The 22399-nt window shown below is 40.0% G+C and overlaps 1 protein-coding gene across 1 annotated transcript; it reads left to right on the top strand.

The window, feature by feature from the left end:
- Positions 1–5991: 5991 nt before the first annotated feature.
- On the top strand, positions 5992–21502 carry LOC311052324 (CD209 antigen-like protein A). Its single transcript, XM_084067218.1, has 6 exons — positions 5992–6206; positions 17960–18049; positions 20028–20117; positions 20220–20353; positions 20574–20686; positions 20938–21502. Exons 1-6 carry the CDS (start codon positions 6074–6076, stop codon positions 21056–21058), a joined length of 681 nt encoding a protein of 226 aa, XP_083923344.1. The 5' UTR covers positions 5992–6073; the 3' UTR covers positions 21059–21502.
- Positions 21503–22399: the final 897 nt, after the last annotated feature.

Genomic DNA, 22399 nt, shown 5'->3' with positions numbered 1-22399 from the left:
GGTCCCTCATATACTGCTCTTCAGCCTGATCGCACAGCACTCGTCACATTCCTACAGTAGAGTTGCAAAATAAAAGTAAGCTGTACCTTATTCGTACTGGAGGTTCAGGCCCCGCACACCTACATTGCACCGCTGAATCGACCAATATTCCAGTGGTGGAAAGTAACTAAGTACATGTACTCAAGTACTGTAATTGAGTACAATTTTGAGGTATTTGTAATTTACTTGAGTATTTTCAGTTTCCAATACTCTTACTTTTACTCCAATACATCTCAGAGGTAAATGTTGTACTTTTTGATTTTGAATACAAGACTTTTACTTGTAACAGAGTATTTCTACATTGTGGTATTGATACTTTGACTTAAAGGTAGGGTAAGTGGTTTTCTTAGGTTAAAATAAGTGCTAAATAGCGCTATATTCTGATAGTACTCATTGCTATAGAGTGTTTGTTCAGTAACATGAGTCTCTCCAGCTCTTCATTAAACAGAAAATGCATTTTCAGGTTGGGATACCAATTGTATCCAATCAGGATAGAGAACTCGGTCAGGATACAGATTAGACAAGTGAAATTGGAAGTGATGACACAAAGACAAGAGCAGACAAAATTCGAACTGGAACACTATAAAAATGAAGCTGATAAATGGGTACTCCTCCTGATCGGCTGAAATTTTGTCACGTACCCTCCAGACTCCTGTAACTGCATGAACAAGCACTGTATAATATGTTTACTATCAGAAAATAGTGCTTTAACCTTTTAACACTTTTTTTTGTTTTAACCAAAAAAAATATCACTTACCCTACCTTTAAGTGAAAAAAATGTGAGTACTTAATTTGCATCACATGGCATGCTAATCCGTTGACTTCAAAAGAGAGTGAACTCTCCTATCCATTGTTTTTTCCTTAATTGATAGAGACCATTACAGCTGAAATGGAGACAGTGATTTAATCCTATAACCCAGTAGGGCGGTTCTGCAGACAGTTAACTTAAAAGCTACAAAGTTTTGACAATTAATTGACAATTAAAGGGATAGTTCACCCAAAAAATGACTTATTTTCTATCAATTACACACCCCATGAAGCCTTGAATTTATCGAGTTTTTTGTTTTTGTCGCATTCCTTAGCAAATAATTTGATGACCGGCGGAAAGATGCTAATGTCTCCGGTAGGAGACTCCAAATTGACGCTTTGTGTCTCCTACCGGAGCCACTGGGAATGCGACAAAAAGTAAAAAATCTCCATGAATTCAAGTCTCCATGAGGTGATTAATCGATAGGAAAAAAGCCATTTTGGGGGTGAACTATCCCTTTAAGTAAAACATTTTGTGATCGTGACAGCCCTATAGGAACTAGTTTTATTGTACTACTCTACCATACAGATTGGTTTTATTCATTAAAATGAGTCACGGACTGCTGCTTTTAAGCACTACACACCATCAATGTTTCCTTATCTGCTCCTATAGTTGTAACTGTGGACGGGTATAAATGAGATGCTATCAGAGATAAGCATCGTGTTCCACTCGGTCCCGGGCATGGGGTCTGCCTGTCACATCCCACTCTTATCTGCTCCAGCAAAGGGAAGGTCAGGGTGAAGTTGACACAGTAGGAGACAAGGAGGCGTTTTAGGAAACACGACGCGAGAGCTAGGTCAGTTCGCAAAACCAAGTGGGCCCCCCCCCCCAAATAATTGGAAATACACTGAGATTCTATTGATAATATAAGTGTAGGCCTACTACCCATGTCCTATACTTATAGGTAGTACTGGTTGCCGGGGGAGTTCTGACGTGTGCTCAATAACTGAGGTCCAAAACGTCCGTGAAGTTCATAACGAAAAAGATATTTATTCTTCTGTAGCTTAGTAGTACCAGTCACTTGAGCCTACAATAAATACAATTAACAATATAGCTGCAAGTAGCGATAAACGGGGTCAAGGAATGAAAGGCAAAACCGATGAAACATGAAACATATGATGAAACATATGAACTTACAGTATGTCCTTAACTGATAGGTCAACAATTCTGTCGTACCTAGAATTGAATTGAATTGAATTCAATTCAATTCAATTCAATTCAATTCAATTCAATTCAATTCAATTCAATTCAATTCACAATATTTCTCTCTGGCCACCAGGCTGCTGCAGTATGCTACAAGGAGAGGGAGGCAGTCAAAACCGAAGTGTAATAATAATATTAATAATAATACAGTTACAACTATGTGTCTCCTGTTTGACCTTGGGTTAAGGCAATGATTAGGTTAAAAACAACTTTGTAGGTTTTGGTTCTAGCTTTTCAAATGCAATCTGTAAGGCCCCGCCTCCAGATGAGTCCCATTGGCTACTGTAGGCCTACATACCAATCAATATGGTGTCGCTGTCGGGCAGAAACCAGTTATCTAAATGTTTCTATTTTTTTATAAATCAGTGCTATTGAACACCCTTTGCGTCTGCGTGTGTTTTACAAATATTGAACCGATGAAAAGTATTAAAAAGCGCTTCTGACTAAACCTCCTAACTCTTTTGACCGACAGTTTTGGAACCTCAAAACTGTCGGTCAAACCACCTAACTCCAACTTTGGAGATGTTGGAGCTGTTTTTTCCATCATTGATTAGAATGACGAAGTCAGACGGAAAACACAATTTCCACATTAAGGTCAAAAACCTCCTAACTCCACTTGAGCTGTGTTTGGGTAAAGTGATGATAATATAAGGACACATTCAAGTATCTGACAATGTATAAAGTCACCATACCGACTTTGATGAGGCAGTATAGTGTTGTTCTATAAACATGCATTTTTTAAATATGCGTTGGTACCTTGGTAAGGAATGCCTCTTCCAGACTGTGGTCAAATGTACATAACACTTCCAAAATGGTCACTTCTCTATAGTCCTCATCAACAACAACATCTGGTATATTAGCTGTGACATCTTAACTCACTGAGTGCCATTAACGTGTTTCACGTGTTTTTACCGCTATGGCGCTGGGTGCCATTAACGTGTTTCACGTGTTTTTACCGCTATGGCGCTGGGTGCCATTAACGTGTTTCACGTGTTTTTACCGCTATGGCGCTGGGTGCCATGAACGTGTTTCACGTGTTTTTGAAAAATTAGCATAAATAACGATAACATCTCTCACGCGAGTAACAATGGCGGAGCGATCGTGCACACAAAATGAGTTGTTTTCCCCAACGTAAAAGGTTTCGGAGTTATAGGGGTTTTAGAGAAGGGAATAGAACGGAAGCGGATGGGCGCCATGTTTTTTGACACGATGATCCATCTGACCTATCCTTCTCAGAATCACCACGGGTGATCCCAGAGCTACTCCAGCCCCTCCCGTATGGAAAAAAAACAAAAAAAACTAAAAGACACCAAACACGGTTCAGACCGTTTTCGGCACCAGAGGGCCACTCTGTGAAAACACGGTTCAGACCGTGTTCGGCACCCGATGTGTTAAAAGGCATCATTTTCATTATTGCACATGAACATGGCAGTTGAAACACAAGACATGTGTCATGACACATTTTGGCAGATGATGAAACTTATGAACTTATGTCCTTAACTGATAGTCCACAATTCTGTTGTACCTAGCAGCCATTCAGAATATGTGATAGAGTTTCAGTAACTGGAGTGTGGTCATGGTGCAGACAATGAGGAGGAAACGTATTAGGGTACCACAGAGAAAGATTGAGTCTGGTTGGATGGAAGGACCTGTTATCTGGCTTTGACTGCAAAAGTATATATATATATACTATATATAGGATATATATTATCCTCATCAACTGCATATTTTTTGAATATTGTATGAGAGACCAGGAGGGCCCAGGAGGGTGGGGGCAATGGGGAGGAGGTGTGAACTCATAAACTGCCACTGCCACTGTGCAATTTCCTCAGTGTGTATGTCTGTGTGTGTGTGTGTGTGTGTGTGTGTGTGTGTGTGTGTGTATGTGTGTGTGTGTGTGTGTGTGTGTGTGTGTGTGTGTGTGTGTGTGTGTGTGTGTGTGTGTGTGTGTGTGTGTGTGTGTGTGTGTGTGTGTGTGTGTGCGCGTGCGCGCGCGGCTGTGTGTGTGTCTCATGCACCAAAGAGGAAGCAGCAAAATGGTAAAGCCACCACAATACAGCACAATATGCGTAGCATAGCTGCAACAGTGCATTGCTCTGTCTCCCCTTCTGGCATTGTGTGCGTATGTGTGTGTGCGTGCATGAGTGTGTGTGTGTGAGTGAGAGAGAGAGAAAAAATATACAAAATATTTTCAGACAGGGGTCCGCAGACAAGTACATCATTTTGGGGCCTTGACATTAAAAAGTTTGAGAACCACTGTGTTACATCACTTTTGCTGTGATGTAGAACTGCTCAACACATAATATGACAACACAGGTCAAAGTATAAGAATTTTTGTGAGGCGTAACAAGTTGATGTGATCATACTGTAGCACATTGATACATGTTTTAACTTTATTAGAAGTCAACTAGGACTTTATTGGGAATGTGTGCGGTGTTGGGCATTAGTTTAGCTGTATCAGTAGTGAAACTATCTGAACTACATCAGTGCGGGGGGGGGGGGGGGGCACGGGGGAGCGGCTTCTCTAACTGCTGAAAAATATATTTTTGTAATTTTTATGAATTACTTTTTTCTTTTTAATGAAATTTGCACATTTAAAAGCAACACATTTGTAACAACAGCATAATATTGGGTTGTGCAGGTGAGATTTAGAAAACCCTGTGGGGCTTATAAAGTTAATCTCACCTCATTTAACAAATACAGGTCAAATACATGGGGGGGGGGGGGGGGGGGGGTCAGAGGCTTCAGAGGTGCCCTCCCCCACTTCCAAAATTAGCACTACAACACTGGGGGGGGGGGGGGGGGGGGGTGGGGTGGACCACAGCCAACCAACCCCGAATTAATTTCAATGATAGACAATAGTGTGACTGTAACATATACTTGTTCATAGCAGCCGATGTACGGCTCTATTGTTTGATTTCTTCAGATTCTCACAGGTTGGAGTATGCTTATGCAAGTTATGCATAAGTATAAGACCACATCCTGTTGAAGATGACACTTGACTTCCTCTGTTCCTCTGTGGTGGAAACCTGCATGCATGTCCACAAATAGCCTTTAGCTTGACACTCTTGTACGACGGGTAGGGCAGTAAGTAATGAAAAAAAAAATAACGTTGAAATATGGAGATGCAAGGTTTCTGCCAGACAGCGACAATATGATATTTGACACAATCAGGCCTGAAAATATTTTTTTAGTTTTTTTTTTATTTAAAATCAGTGGTGGAAAGTAATTAAGTACATTTACTTAAGTACTGTACTTAAGTACAATTTTGAGGTACTTCTACTTTACTTGAGTATTTCCAATTGTCAGTACTTTTACTTCTACTCCACTACATCTCAGAGGAAAATATTGTACTTTTACTCCACTACAATTATTTGAAAACTTGAGTCACTAGTTATTTTTCAGAAATAAATTATGATATTATAAAACTTACATTAACGACTTTAGCCCCGTTTTATACATAAGCTATTTGAAAATAGCCGATCTACAAGCTCACAACGCGTCGCATCGCAGCGTATTGTGAGCTTGTAGATCTGCTATTTTCAAACATTTTAGTACTTTTACTTTTGGTACTTTAAATATATTTTCATGCCAATACTTTTGTACTTTTACTCAAGTCAATTTAGAATTCTTTGAATACTTTTACTGGTAACAGAGTATTTCTATATTGCAGTATTGATATATTTACTTAAGTAAAGCATTTGAGTACTTTTTCCACGACTGCTTATAATGTTCAGTGATGATCATGCTCATATACGGTATGTTATAGATACAGGCCCCGGGGGGTCAGCTGACTTGGGGTTCCTGTCACATGGACTAAACTGCAGGTTTGGTGGTCAAGGTGTGAACGCTGTGCTACCTCTGCTTGAACGAGGAAACAAAAGCAGGAAGGAGGGGGAGGGGTGGATGATATGACAACTTATAATCTCATAAAAGAAAGAACGACACTTCTCTTGTCTTCAGTGTGCGTTGTGACGACAATGTAACATACCTACAAGAAGAATTAAAGTCATAAAGGTAGAAATGGCCGTGGCTTTACATGCTGGAAGCATTGAGATCCAAGAGGAAGGTGATGATGAGGAAGAAGATGGCATAAACCGTGATGATGTTGAGACTCCAGCTCAGCAGAAACATCCACAGAAGATGCTGCGATCTGGTAAGAGATATTACTGCTACTAGGCTACTACTCATCATAAAAAGTATACTTTTTAAACAAGAGGTTGAAATGTTGTGTGTGTGTGTGTGTGTGTGTGTGTGTGTGTGTGTGTGTGTGTGTGTGTGTGTGTGTGTGTGTGTGTGTGTGTGTGTGTGTGTGTGTGTGTGTGTGTGTGTGTGTCCAGGCAGAAGACGGTACAGGATGCTCGCAATGGGTTTTGGATTGCTTTGTGGTGTTCAAGCTCTTCTCAACATTGGTCTCCGACTCTCTCTCTGTAAGCCAAGGTTCATAACAATGTATTTAATGTTTTATATGTATATACAGTATATATATATGATTAGCCAGCATGTACTGCACCCCACTAAATATATTAATAGTTGTGGTAATATATTTAGTAGTAGCAACAGAAACAAGTAAATATCTTTTTTTTTTGCTACGAAATCTTTTTTCATTATTTCAAAAATATTTTCAAAAATGAAAAGTAGTGAAAAGAGCCGATGTACAAGCTCACAACGCGTCGCACTGTGATGCATTGGGAGCTTTTCACTAGTTTGGGTCCTGAGGAGACAGCACTGACATAGTGTATCTTTGCAAGCAAAACACATGATTGACTAAAACCCAATTCAATATGCATGATTTATACTTCGTAGTATGATCATATCATGTATCGGACATAAATGATCCTAATGAAGAGAATATAGTGGACTTGTGTCTAAAGCTTCAAATAGGACCAGTGTCAAACATATTAACTGTAGTATTTCCTATCAATATACTTTTTACATAACCTGTGCTTGGTGGACTGTTTTAGTTTGTTGTTGTTGACTCTGCACCTCCTGCACAAGGAGTGTGGACCAGAACGCACTTTTGTTTGTGTTTTTTATTCACCCAGGGTAGTAGCTGAGCACAAGTTCTCATTTTCAGCAACGCTCTGCACATAGACAGACACAGACAGACTCACATATTAAACCTGGGAGCTGACCAGAACAATCACAGTCTTATACTGTTGGCCACTGAGCAGCTCCACTGGAGCAGTTGGGGGTTCAACTTCAGTGCCTTGCTCAAAGACACTTCAGCGGTGAAATAGGGCTTAAAGGGATAGTACACCCCCAAATGTTTTTTTTTCTATTGATTAGTCACCCCATGGAGACTTGAATTCATGGATATTTCTTTGTTTTTGTCGCATTCCTAAGCAACCTTCCAGCAACAAGTGCGCTCCTCTAGCCCTGCCCTAAAGGTCATTGTTCCTCAATCCACCTGCAACAAACCCATTGATAATACAGTTCAGCACAATCTAACCTAACCGTGAATACTCCTCCCTTCTCCAGTCCAATAAGCAAGAGATAAACTAATGGTGAGCGGTCATTTTCGAGAAATAAACACAGACAGGGTCTTCATCACCCTGAAGGGGTTTATTTAAAAAATAATGATCTGCTCACCACACATTATTCCACTTATTACACAGCTATTACACATCTATTTAATAAATCAATTAATACATTGATAAAATGTAACAACACAATTATTTAATTGTTTGAAAAATAATTCAATTGCTTATGGCAAAGAAAGATCTAGTCCATTAGCTATGCCAGGTGTATCCAGTATAACAGGTCAATATTATGTCACTGCATTGACAATTTCTCACCTCAAATGTTTTCCAAATATTGCTTTACTGTAGCTACTGTTTAGCTGTAAAATTACATGTGTGTTTGTTTTGCACAGCTGCCTTGTTGAATAGGGCAACAACCATTCATGTGCATTGTCTGTTATTGATAACAGTAGCAATTATAGAAAAATAACAGACTGTTGAAAAAGTGATTGATCAATCAGGATCAAGCATCCAACCAAGCCGTGTAATAAATACCAAACATCTAAACGCCCCACCCACCACGTCGCTCACTGAGCTTCACACTGGTTCCCCAAAATAGGGTCCTTTGTTTCACCGTCAATTGAAGATTATCATAACAAAGTTGTATATTCAGTATAGCTCATTAGTTTGTTGATTCTCCTTCTTGCAGATTCTGAATTGAATACAGAGAAAAACAACCTACAGTCCAAATATAACAATGTAACTGAACAGAAGGATCAGCTACAGTCCAGTTTTGACCTGCTACAGTCCATACATAACAATGTAACTGAACAGAACAAGAAGAGGAGACTCTGTGGTCAGTGAGACATCGCTGATTTTATTAATTATTATGTCATGTTGTTCATCATTTACCATTAATATGAGCAAACACTTGCTAACTTTATTATTTTGTTGTTAGAATCACATGGATTTACATTTGATGGCGGTGTGTGGTACTACGTCTCTACTGAGTGGAAAACCTGGGATGCAAGCAGACAAGACTGTAGAGACAGACAATCAGATCTGATGGTCATAAACAGCAAAGAAAAACAGGTGTGTGTGTGTGTGTGTGTGTGTGTGTGTGTGTGTGTGTGTGTGTGTGTGTGTGTGTGTGTGTGTGTGTGTGTGTGTGTGTGTGTGTGTGTGTGTGCGTGTGTGTGTGTGTGTGCGTGCGTGTGCGTGTGGGTGTGTGTGCACGCGCGTGCGTGCGTGTGTGTGTGTGTGTGTGTTGTAACAAATCTGTTATATGTACAGTTTGTACTTCAGTAACCAGCATCTTTTCTGTCCAGGACTTTGTTAAGAGAGTTACTGGCAGAGAACAGAACATGTGGCTGGGTTTGACTGACAGACAGAAAGAAGGAGTCTGGATGTGGGTAGATGGGACGCCACTGACCACACCAAAGTAAGACTTTAACTTTTCTTTATTTCAACTAACATTTGAACTATTTCACATATTTGCTGCCTTTGTCTAAATGGTATTAAATGTTAATATGACAATTATACCTATTTTCTATCACTATCCAGTTAATTTGTAGCTAATATCTAGAATATAATTTGAGGTCATGATTAACAAACAAAATATTTAGAGGTGAAAACATGTAACAGTATTGTAATGTGTTCAATGTTCCTACTTCATCAGGTACTGGGTCCATCGTCAGCCTGATAACAAGCATCACAAGATAGAAGACTGTGACTGTGCTGTGTTTTGGAAGGGAGATACTTCTATAGGATGGTTTGACAATCCATGTTCTCAAACCAACAGTTGGATCTGTGAAAGAGTTCTGTGTTGAAATCATCATTTTCACAATGTTTCATGCTGGTGTGTTGATGGATGTATTCATTCACATGTGGTAGTTTATGTTTTTGCTTTGGTTTAACTGCCTTGAAATTTTACTCAATTTGCACTGTAGATATTACATTACAATTGATATTAATATTTTCATTATTAAAGGGGAGCCAATAGAATGAAAATAACATGAGCTTAACAGTCGTTTGTTACATTTGAATACCATGTCATTGTTCATATAAACTAGGGGACCAGATGTGGCCTGCTTCTAACAGCAAATGCACAATTCTTCTGGTTTTCTAAGCTAGTTTTTCTAATGCAAAGTGACACACTCTGTTTGACCCATCTCTTTATTCCCTTTTAACACATTGGGTGCCAGAAGTTTATTGAAATATTATACGTTGAGTGCCTGCATTTCTTCCATCCACTTGCGTTATACGTTTCGTGCTGTAGAAGCCCCGATGCGGAAGTGCATGTAAACAAAGCGTGCGTGCGAGACAGCGGAGGGTCCCGACTAACGCCTGGAACAATAATATTTCCAACGCGATCCTCCATTGCAGCGTGATCGCCGATCGAAAACGGCTCGTTTCCACCACGTTAAAAATAAATGGAGATATTAAGCTTTTAGTCAAGGAGATAACATTGGAAACGCCGACCGGAAGGATTTTTGACATGGAGCCACATCCAGCCTCTTCTTCTCAGAAACTCCTTGGGTGATCCCAAAGTTTCATTTTAGAGCCCCACGTGGGCCCCTCGTATAAAAATAGAATTGGGTCAATAACGGTCCCGACTGTTTTCGGCACTTCTCGTTTGGATCCTCAAAAACGGTCCGGACCGTTTATGGCACTCGATGTGTTAATATTACATACATTTTTGATTTTCAATTGGTTTGTTTCAGTTTTGCTTTGGCAATGTAAAGGTCTGTTTTCTCTTTCCAATAAAGCCGCTTTGAATTGAATGTTTGAATGTTTCTCTCTGGCCACCAGGCTGCTGCAGTATGCTACAAGGAGAAGGAGGCAGTCAAAACCAAAGTGTAATAATAATAATAATAATAACAGAGCGGCGCCAGAGTGCAGTGAAACACACACACACACACACACACACACACACACACACACACACACACACACACACACACACACACACACACACACACACACACACACACACACACACACACACACACACACACACACACACACACACACACACACAGTCCGTAAATACACAATATTTTCCAGCTGCGTTCGCTTCCAGCTTACTTGTAATAATAATAATGATAATGATGATCATCATCATAGTCTGAAGTTACACTTACAACTAGAAGTGTTGTCTCCTGTATATGCAGTGGTGGGAAAAAGTACTAAAAATGTACTTAAGTAAAAGTATCAATACTGCAATGTAGAAATACTCTGTTAGAAGTAAACGTCCGGAATTCAAAATTTCGGACGAAAATGTGTATAGAGCTGAAGTGGGTAGTGTATATTTTGTAATAATAATCAAAATCTACAAAGTAACTAAAATTTTCAAATAATTGTAGTGGAGTAAAAGTACAATATTTGCCTCTGAGATGTAGTGGAGTAGAAGTAAAAGTACTGAAAATTGGAAATACCCCAGGAAAGTAAAAAATACTTCAAAACTGTATAAGTACAGTACTTGAGTAAATGTAATTAGTTACTTTACATATAGTGTAAAACATATTAATTCATATTAATCTCGTCCATTAATCTGGTCCTTAATAAGACATTCTTGAAAATTGAATTGAAGTTTTGACTATATTTTAAAAATAACATTGGTTTGTTTACAATCTTTTTTTCAGTTTTTTTTCTCAAGGCGCAAGTTAGCAATTGACAGATTGCAGTCTTGTTGTAACTGTGGACGGGTATAAATGAGATGTTATCAGAGATAAGCATCGTGTTCCACTCTGTCCCAGCATAGGGTCTGCCTGTCACATCCCACTCTTATCTGCTCCAGCAAAGGGAAGGTCACGGTGAAGTTGACACAGTAGGAGACAAGGAAGCGTTTTAGGAGACAAGATGCGATAGTATAGGTCAGTTCGCAAAACCAAGTGCCCCCCCCCAAATACTTGGAAATACACTCAGATGTTGTTGTTAATATAAGTGTACTGCCCATGTCCTATACTTAGGTAGTACTGGTTGCTGAGGGAGTTCTGACGTGTCCTCAATAACTGAGGTCCAAAATGTCCGTGAAGTTCATAACAAAAAAATATATTTATTCTTCTGTAGCTTAGTAGTGCCAGACAGTCACTTAAAGTAATACTAGGTAATTTTTTCAACAAAACTAAAGTTAAATTGTATATCTTTTGTGAGTGGCAAAAGTTTCACAACACCCACTCCATGAATTTCACCCCCGAAAGCCTTTTATACATATATTTTCTATTGAACGGTGACAGGAGTGTCTTTCCCGCGAAAATGACGTCATCTGGCCAGAAAACGGAAGCGGAAATGCACCGGTTTCCTGTTTGGCCAGGAACTACCGCACCGGTTTCCTGTTTGGCCAGGAACTACCGCGCTAATAACAAAAGGGAAACTCACGCTGATTTTAAGAGATTGTATGATTTGAAGATCGAAAAACAACAGAAAAAGAAAACACAACTCACGGTAACTAAAGCTCCACTGGCTAAGAAAAACGATACACAGATCGTATAAAACAATTAAAATAACGTTTTTTGAAACGCTTCGGTCTTCCGGTGAAAACAAATGGAATTCTGGGTAACAGAGGAATAAACGGTCTGCAGTGACGGTAATGACCAGCAGAGGCTGCTAAAAATCGTTATTTGTGGACCTGCATTGTATAACTTTAAGCATACAATCCGTGGTGGGAAAAGTACTCAAATGTTTTACTTATGTAAAAGTATCAATACTGCAATGTAGGAGTACTCTGTTACAAGTAAAAGTCCCAAATTAAAAATTGACTTGAGTAAAAGTACAAAGGTATTGGTATCAAAATGTACTTAAAGTACCAAAAGTGAAAGTACTAAAATGTTTATAGCCAAGGTATAAAATAGGGCTAAAGTGGTAAATGTATGTTTTATAATGGAATAATCTTGCGTCAAACGCTCACAGTCCCCCAGATCTCATGAACACAGTCAAAAGCTGTTTGCCTCTGCCACTGGCAACACCTGCCCTTGATTAGGGACATGGTTAAATAACTCGTAACCCTGGCAACCTTGGCCTTGACCAAGCCCTGCGGTGACATCATCAAATTAGAAACAAACATGGCTCCTATGGCTCTTACATTAAGATTAATATAAAAAACTAAATAATGTGAAATATTTGTTGTGGTACTTTTTTTTGTTGGTATTGTGATACCGATATACATTATAGGAAGTTATTTTATGCTATACGTTAGTTCCGTCGATCCAAGCTGGAACACAATACTTTTTATTGTTTAATGAAATTATGTTTATTTTAATTGATAATTAAAATAAACACCCTCTGAATCGGCTGCCGTGTTAACACATCGACTGCCTAGATCGAGTTAACTCGATATTAGAATCCCATCGCTTGCGTGCCTACATCGAATTAACTCGATATTAGCTATTTTCATTGGTTTCATCTGTGATCGCGCGGGTCTGTTTACTTTTCATGATCACTTTCGTTTTCCGCCTACGTCACACTCACCCAAAGCCGGATGTAAAAAAAAAATTTCGTTTCCGGGTCACATCGTTTTTCTCCGGTCATTTTCGTCCAGAATAGAGAAAACCCCTTTTTTGGACACGCTATAAAATACAAAGGGAAAGCTCCCCTTTTATTTTCTTTGGTCCGGGTGACGATCAGGCATCGTCGTCGTGTATCACATCGTATCACAAGCCGATCAGAGATTGTCGAAGACAATCACATCCGGTTCATGTTGTTTTGACTGTTTGAGCCTGGAGGGAGGGGGGGGGCGAGTCAGCGTGTCATCGAGGGTGTCATTTTGCTGCGCTCTGCTGGTCGATCGTCGTATGTGTTCAAAACCATGGCCTGAGAAACTTAAATGTATTTAAATGCAGAAAATAGAGAAAACAAAAAAACACGCAAATCGCTGGCAGCCAAGGGGGTAAATTTGGAATTAACTCTGGCAGTCAATGTGTTAAGTGGTCAGATGCGTGGGCCACGAACACTGTTGACATTCTTTAAGTGGGACCCACCTGATCCAGAAAAGGTTGAGAACCACTTAATGAGGGTATCGTCGCTGTAGATCTGCTATTTTAACTACTTTAGCTTGAGACTCTTATATGATGACGTAGAGCAGAGTTCCCCAATAGGCGGCCCACGGGCCATTTGCGGACCGCGAAAGGCAACTGTCCGGCCGCGGCGACTCCTGTCATTAAAAAAAAATCACACCTGTGTGAAGGTAGCGGCGCCTTTGATACATTTTGTCATCAATAAGTGTTTATAATGTGTTTATAGCCACGTGTCACGTGAAGCTTGACCAATCACTTTGTTGACGTGTCTGACCAATCAGAACGTTGACGCAAAAGCCAGGTATAGAGGGCTTTAGTGCCGCTAAAAATACTATACATACAGTATATGTATTACTGTTCAAGCAGACTAAAGTGTTTCTGTAAGTAAATTGTTGATTCTGGACTTATTTTGTTTCCAGAGTGCATTTTTTCCTTGTGTGACCCTCAACACAGGACTTAAGAATCCCAGGCCAAAAATAACACAGTGTTAAATTAGCTCAATTAGAGAAACAAAAACGAATAAAAAACTAAAAATGTTGGCGCGCGGGCACAATGCCCCTGGCCCTCGGCTTGGTACCTGAGACATAATTTGGCCCTTGGGGAAAAGTAATTGGGGAACCCTGACGTAGAGCATTAACTCATTCACTGCCAAGGACGACTTTTACTGGACTGGAAAGTGGCCTCAGCTCATTGGCTCATTTACTCATGACACGACCAATGAGAGTCGTACAGCCCACATCCAAAATGGTCACTTCCCTACTGTCCTCATCATCAACAACAACAACAACAACAACATCTGGTGTATTAACAGTAACATCTGAAAAGGCATCATTTTCATTATTGCACATGAACATGGCATTTGAAACACAAGAGTGCTTAATACATTTTGGCAGATGAAAACAGATGAAAACATATGAACTTATGTCCTTAACTGATAGTCCACAATTCTGTCGTTCCTAGCAATGTACATTCACTAGCAGCCGTTCAGAATATGTGACAGAGTTTCAGTAACTGGAGTATGGTCATGGTGCAGACAATGAGGAGGAAACGTATTAGGGTACCACAGAGGTTGGATGGAAGGACCTGTAATCTGGCTTTGACTGTAGAAGTATATATATATACTATATATAGGATATATATTATCCTCATCAACTGCATATTTTTTGAATATTGTATGAGAGACCAGGAGGGTGGGGGCAATGGGGAGGAGGTGTGAACTCATAAACTGCCACTGCCACTGTGCAATTTCCTCAGTGTCTGTCTGTCTGTCTGTCTGTCTGTCTGTCTGTCTGTCTGTCTGTCTGTCTGTCTGTCTGTCTGTCTGTCTGTCTGTCTGTCTGTCTGTCTGTCTGTCTGTCTGTCTGTCTGTCTGTCTGTCTGTCTGTCTGTCTGTCTGTCTGTCTGTCTGTCTGTCTGTCTGTCTGTCTGTCTGTCTGTCTGTCTGTCTGTGTGTGTGTGTGTGTGTGTGTGTGTGTGTGTGTGTGTGTGTGTGTGTGTGTGTGTGTGTGTGCGTGCGTGCGTGCGCGTGTGTGTCTCATGCACCAAAGAGGAAGCAGCAAAATGGTAAAGCCGCCACAATACAGCACAATATGCGTAGCATAGCTGCAACAGTGCATTGCTCTGTCTCCCCTTCTGGCATTGTGTGCGTATGTGTGTGTGTGTGCGTGCATAAGTGTGTGAGAGTGAGAGAGAAAAAATATACAAAATATTTTCAGACAGGGGTCCGCAGCCAAGTACATAATTTTGGCCTTGACATTAAAACGTTTGAGAACCACTGTGTTACATCACTTTTGCTGTGATGTACAACTGCTCAACACATGACAACACAGGTCAAAGTATAAGAATTCTTGTGAGGCGTAACAAGTTGATGAGATCATACTGTAGCACATTGATACATGTTTTAACTTTATTAGAAGTCAACTAGGACATTATTTGGAATGTGTGCGGTGTTGGGCATTAGTTTAGCTGTATCAGTAGTGAAACTATCTGAACTACATCAGTGTGTGTGTGTGTGTGTGTGTGTGTGTGTGGGGGGGGGGTTAGGGGTGTAGTGGAGGGGGGGGGGGGGCACGGGGGAGCGGCGCTCCCCACTTCTCTAACTGCTGAAATATATATTTTTGTAATTTTTATGAATTTCTTTTTCTTTTTAATGGAATTTGCAAATTTAACTCATTCCATGCCAAGAACGTAAAAAACGTAATAATTTCCAATTACCAACTCTGCCAAGAAGGTAAAAAACGTGGGAATTTTGAAAATACTTGGATTTTATAAAGATCTCACCGTCCTTCATCTCTCGTAGTGACACATTTCATTGTAACACCACCGGATACGGAAATGACGTCAATCGAAGATTTTCGTTTCCCCCCTCTAAAACGTCATTTTCTCGGCTTTGTTTTTCTCCGCCGTGGAACGCTGTTTAGAAACGCTGTTTAGAAACCCTGTTTAGAAACTGTGTTTAGAAACTGGAATGTTGGCGATTGAAAATGTCTTCTCTGGGCCACTCACACAACTACCCTGTGTGTCTACAAACAGTTGAACACCCGATCATAAGGGATTTAGCGAGGTCTGTGGCGAGGTGAAAAAGTAAGTGAGCCGTACCGTTCACATGGCGAAACATGGTGTTTTTACACTGGGCTGAAGGAGAGAGACTCCGCCCCGATCGGAATGTTTGTTGTCTGAGCCGCGTGCACGTAATACAGGTCAAATACATGGGGGGGGGGGGGGGGGTCAGAGGCTTCAGAGGTGCCCTCCCCCACTTCCAAAATTAGTACTACAACACTGGGGGGGGGGACCACAGCCAACCAACCCCAAATGAATTTCAATGATAGACAATAGTGTGACTGTAACAGATACTTGTTCATAGCAGCCGATGTACGGCTCTATTGTTTGATTTCTTCAGATTCTCACAGGTTGGAGTATGCTTATGCAAGTCATGCATAAGCATAAGACCACATCCTGTTGAAGATGACACTTGACTTCCTCTGTTCCTCTGTTGTACTTTTGGGTGGAAACCATGCATGTCCACAAATAGCCTTTTGCTTGACACTCTTGTACGACGGGTAGGGCATTAAGTAATGAAAAAAAAAAAGAACATTGAAATATGGAGATGCAAGGTTTCTGCCAGACAGCGACAATATGATATCTGACACAATCAGGCCTGAAAACTGTTTTTTTGTTGTTTTTTTACTTAAAATCAGTGGTGTAAAGTAACTAAGTACATTTACTTAAGTACAATTTTGAGGTATTTGTACTTTACTTGAGTATTTCTAATTGTCAGTACTTCTACTTCTACTCCAGTACATCTCAGAGGAAAATATTGTACTTTTACTCCACTACAATTATTTGAAAACTTGAGTTACTAGTTACTTTTCAGAATTATGATATTTGAAAATAGTCGATCTACAAGCTCACAACGCGTTGCATCGCAACGTGTTGTGAGCTTGTAGATCTGCTATTTTCAAACATTTTAGTACTTTTACTTTTGGTACTTTAAATACATTTTGATGCCAATACTTTTGTACTTTTACTCAAGTCAATTTTGAAATCTGGACTTTTACTTGTAACAGAGTATTTCTATATTGCAGTAGGCTATTGATATATTTACTTAAGTAAAGAATTTGAGTACTTTTTCCACCTCTGCTTATGATGTTCAGTGATGATCATTATATTGAGGAAACAATGCTCATATACGGTATGTTATAGATACAGGCCCCGGGGGGTCAGCTGACTTGGGGTTCCTGTCACATGGACTAAACTGCAGGCTTGGTGGTCGAGGTGTGAACGCCCTGCTACCTCTGCTTGAACGAGGAAACAAAAGCAGGAAGGAGGGGGAGGGGTGGATGATATGACAACTTACAATCTCATAAAAGAAAGACAACAGTTCTCTTTTCTTCAGTGTGCGTTGTGACGACAATGTAAAATACCTACAAGAAGAATTAAAGTCATAAAGCCGGGTAGAAATAGCCGTGGCTTTATATTCTAGAAGCATTGAGATCCAAGAGGAAGATGATGATGAGGAAGAAGATGGCATAAACCGTGATGATGTTGAGGCCTCCAGCTCAGCAGCAGCAGTGGATGTCTCAGCAGAGACATCCACAGAAGATGCCTCAGCAGAGACATCCACAGAAGATGCTGCGATCTGGTAAGAGATATTACTACTACTAGGCTACTACTCATCATAAAAAGTATACTTTTTTACTTTTTAAACAAGAGGTTGAATTATTTTAACTGATCTCACTCCCTCTTTACTCTCACTGTTTGTGTGTGTGTGTGTGTGTGTGTGTGTGTGTGTGTGTGTGTGTGTGTGTGTGTGTGTGTGTGTGTGTGTGTGTGTGTGTGTGTGTGTGTGTGTGTGTGTGTGTGTGTGTGTGTGTGTGTGTGTCTGTCTGTCTGTCTGTCTGTCTGTCTGTCTGTCTGTCTGTCTGTCTGTCCAGGCAGAAGACGGTACAGGATGCTTGCAATGGGTTTTGGATTGCTTTGTGGTGTTCAAGCTCTCCTCAACATTGGTCTCCGACTCTCTCTCTGTAAGCCAAGTTTCATAACGATGTATTTAATGTTTTATATATCTATGATTAGCCAGCATATACTGCACCCCACTAAATATATTAATAGTTACGGTAATAGATTTAGTAGTAGCAACAGAAACAAGTAAATATCCTTTTTTTGGGCTACAAAATCTTTTTTTCATAATAATAATAATAATTAAAAAAATAAAAAGTAGTGAAAAGAGCCGATCTACAAGCTCACAACGCGTCGCACGGTGATGCATTGGCAGCTTTTCACTAGTTTGGGTCCTGAGGAGACAGCACTGACATACTGACCAGTGTCAAACATATTAACTGTATTATTTCCTGCCAATATTTTTTTTACATAACCTGTGCTTGGTGGACTTGTTTTAGTTTGTTGTTGTTGACTCTGCACCTCCTGCACAAGGACATCCGTTTTGATCTAGAGATATATTATGTTCCTTCCATGAGTGTGGACCAGAGTGCACTTTGTTTGGTTCTTTATTCACCCAGGGTAGTAGCTGAGCACAAGTTCTCATTTTCAGCAACGCTCTGCACATAGACAGACACAGTCACACATTAAACCTGGGATCTGACCAGAACAATCACAGTCTTATACTGTTGGCCACTGAGCAGCTCCACTGGAGCAGTTGCACAAAGACACTTCAACGGTGAAATAGGGCTTAAAGGGATAGTTCACCCCAAAATGAATTAGTCACCCCATGGAGACTTGTATCCATGGATATTTTTTAGTTTTTGTGTCATTCCTAAGCAACCTTCCCGCAACTCTCACTTCTCACTTCCACCAAGCTCTAAAGGTCATTGTTACTCAATCCACCTGCAACAAACCCATTGATAATACAGTTCAGCACAATCTGACTTAACCTTGAATACGCCTCCCTTCTCCAGTCCAATAAGCAGGAGATAAATGAATGGTGAGCGGTCATTGTTGAGAAATAAACACAGACAGGGTCTTCATCATCCTGAAGGGGTTTATTTCAAAATAATGATCTGCTCACCGCAAATTATTCCATGTATTACACATCTATTTAATAAAGCAATTAATACATTGATAAAATGTAACAACAAAATGATTTCATTGATTGTACAATAATTCAATTGCTTATAGTAAAGACTCATCTAGTTCATTAGATTAGCTATGCCAGGTGTGTCCAGTATAACAGGTCAATATTATGTCACTGCATTGACAATTTCTCACCTCAAATGTTTTCCAAATCAATCTTTAGTGAAGCTACTGTTTAGCTGTAAAATTACATTGAGTGTTTGTTTTGCACAGCTGCCTTGTTGAATAGGGCAACAACCATTCATATGCATTGTCTGTTATTGATAGCACTAGCAATTATAGAAAATAACAGACTGAATTTAGTGATAGGCTCTATTCACAGCAGCCATATTATGAAGACATTCACAGGTGTTACCAATGATACTAATGAAGGCTCTGTTCCATTTAGTCTATAATATGCACAGTGGTTTCCACGACCCCCATAACTCTGAGAGTGTACAAATGGAACCAAATGGACCTTTACGGGTCCATTTGGTTCCATGTGTACACTCTCAGAGTTACACACCTGTAAGGGGGCATTTGGAAGCCCATGAGGGTCCCTGGACCCCAACTGTAGACCCACTGGTGTAGCAGAGTGTTTCCAGTGGGCCAACATGCACACTATCAGCACCCTGACTCTGTTTGACCAGAATGGAACAGAGCCTTCATTAGTATCATTGGTAACACCTGTGAATGTCTTCATAATATGGCTGCTGTGAATAGAGCCAATTGATCAATCAGGATGAAGCATCCAACCAAGCCGTGTAATAAATACCAAACATCTGTCAACACGCCCCACCCACCACGTCGCTCACTGAGCTTCACACTGGTTCCCCAAAATAGGGTCCTTTGTCTCACCGTCAATTGAAGATTATCAGAACAAAGTTGTATGTACAGTAAAGCTCATTAGTTTGTTGATTCTCCTTCTTGCAGATTCTGAATTGAATACAGAGAAGAACAACCTACAGTCCAAATATAACAATCTAACTGAAGAGCGAGATGACCTGAAGAGGAGACTCTGTGGTCAGTGAGACATCGCTGTTTTTATTAATTGTTATATCATGTTGTTCATCAATTACCACTAATATGAGCAAACAGTTGCTAACTTTATTATTTTGTTGTTAGAATCATATGGATTTACATTTGATGGCGGTGTGGGGTACTACGTCTCTACTGAGAGGAAAACCTGGGATGCGAGCAGACAAGACTGTAGAGACAGACAATCAGATCTGATGGTCATAAACAGCGAAGAAAAACAGGTGTGTGTGTGTGTGTGTGTGTGTGTGTGTGTGTGTGTGTGTGTGTGTGTGTGTGTGTGTGTGTGTGTGTGTGTGTGTGTGTGTGTGTGTGTGTGTGTGTGTGTGTGTGTGCATGTCTGTGCGTGTGCGTGTGTGCATGTGTGTGTGCGCGCGTGCATGCTGTAACATATCTGTTATCTGTACAGTTTGTACTTCAGTAACCAGCATATTTTCTGTCCAGGACTTTGTTAAGAGAGTTACTGGCAAAGACCAGAACATGTGGCTGGGTTTGACTGACAGACAGACAGAAGGAGTCTGGATGTGGGTAGATGGGACGCCACTGACCACACCAAAGTAAGACTTTACCTTACGTTTAACTTTTCTTTATTTCAACTAACATTTGAACTATTTCACATATTTGCTGCCTTTGTCTAAATGGTATTAAATGTTATTATGACAAGTGCACCTATTTTCTATCACTATCCAGTTAATTTGTAGCTAATATCTAGAATATAATTTGAGGTCATGATTAACAATCAACATATTTAGAGGGGAAAACATGTATCAGTATTGTAATGTGTTCAATGTTCCTACTTCATCATCAGGTACTGGGTCCATCGTCAGCCTGATAACATGGATCACGGGGTAGAAGACTGTGACTGTGCTGTGTTTTGGAATGGAGATGGATTGTCAAAATGGAGATGGATTGTCAAAAGGATGGTTTGACAATCCATGTTCTCAAACTAACCGCTGGATCTGCGAAAGAGTTCTGTGTACATTGTGAAAATCATCATTTTCACAATGTATCATGCTGGTGTGTTGATGGGTGTGTTCAACTGCCTTGTAATTCTACCCAATTTGCACTGTAGATATTACATTGCAATTGATATTAATACTTTCATTATTTAAGGGGAGCCTATAGAATGAGAATCACATGAACTTAACAGCCGTTTGTTACATTTTAATACCATGTCATTGTTCATAAACTAGGGGACCAGATGTGGCCTGCTTCTGTCAGCAAATGCACAATTCTTCTGGTTTTCTAAGCTAGTTTTTCTAACGCAAAGTGACACACTCTGTTTGACCCATCTCTTTATTCCCTTTTAATATTACATACATTTTTGATTTTCAATTGGTTTGTTTCAGTTTTGCTTTGGCAATGTAAAGGTCTGTTTTCTCATTCCAATAAAGCAGACTTGAATTGAATTGAAATTAAGTTTTTCTCCGGCCACCAGGCTGCTACAAGGAGAAGGAGGCAGTCAAAACCGAAGTGTAATAATACTAATAATAATAATACTAATAATACTAATAATAATAATAACTAGAAAAAGTGCTCCTCGGAGCACAAGTCTCCGCCAGCAGACTTGTGTTGGGAATGTTGGGAATGTTCTAATTCTTATGTTCTAATTCTTACAAAAAATAGAACATGTTACTGTGTCATAGTAACATGACACAAGTGTCCTATCCGTCTGTATAACTGTCCTATCCGTCCTGTCTGTATAAGTGTCCTATCCGTCCTGTCTGTATAAGTGTCCTATCCGTCCTGTCTGTATAAGTGTCCTATCCGTCCTGTCTATGTAAGTGTCCTATCCGTCCTGTCTGTGTAAGTGTCCTATCCGATTGTTACAGTATCCGCCATTTCTCATCCATTTCGTGATTATTCCTGTCTTACCTCACTTTGAAAGAGGCACAGACTCTTTCAAAGTGACTCATGTATTTATAGGCCGCTATACGTCACTAGCCATTCAGATCACACTATTTCACCGTATTGTCACGTGTCACGTGAGGCTTGACCAATGTTAGTCCCAGTTTCAGAAAGTGAAAACAAACTCTCCTGGCGGAGGAGACAATAATAATGATGATGATGATGATGATGATGATGAGTTACAGTTACAACTAGAAGTGTTGTCTCCTGTATATGAAGTGGTGGGGAAAAGTACAAAAAATGGACTTAAGTAAAAGTATCAATACTGCAATGTATAAATACTCTGTTACAAGTAAACGTCCGGAATTCAAAATTTACTTGAGTAAAAGTGCGGTATGAATATATATATATAATAAAGAAAT

The sequence above is a fragment of the Gymnoscopelus microlampas genome, assembly GCF_963454915.1.
Source record: "Gymnoscopelus microlampas genome assembly, chromosome: 9".
NCBI lineage: Eukaryota > Metazoa > Chordata > Actinopteri > Myctophiformes > Myctophidae > Gymnoscopelus > Gymnoscopelus microlampas.
The sequence above is the reverse complement of the archived record's forward strand: the minus strand, read 5'-3'. Positions and strand labels throughout refer to the sequence as shown.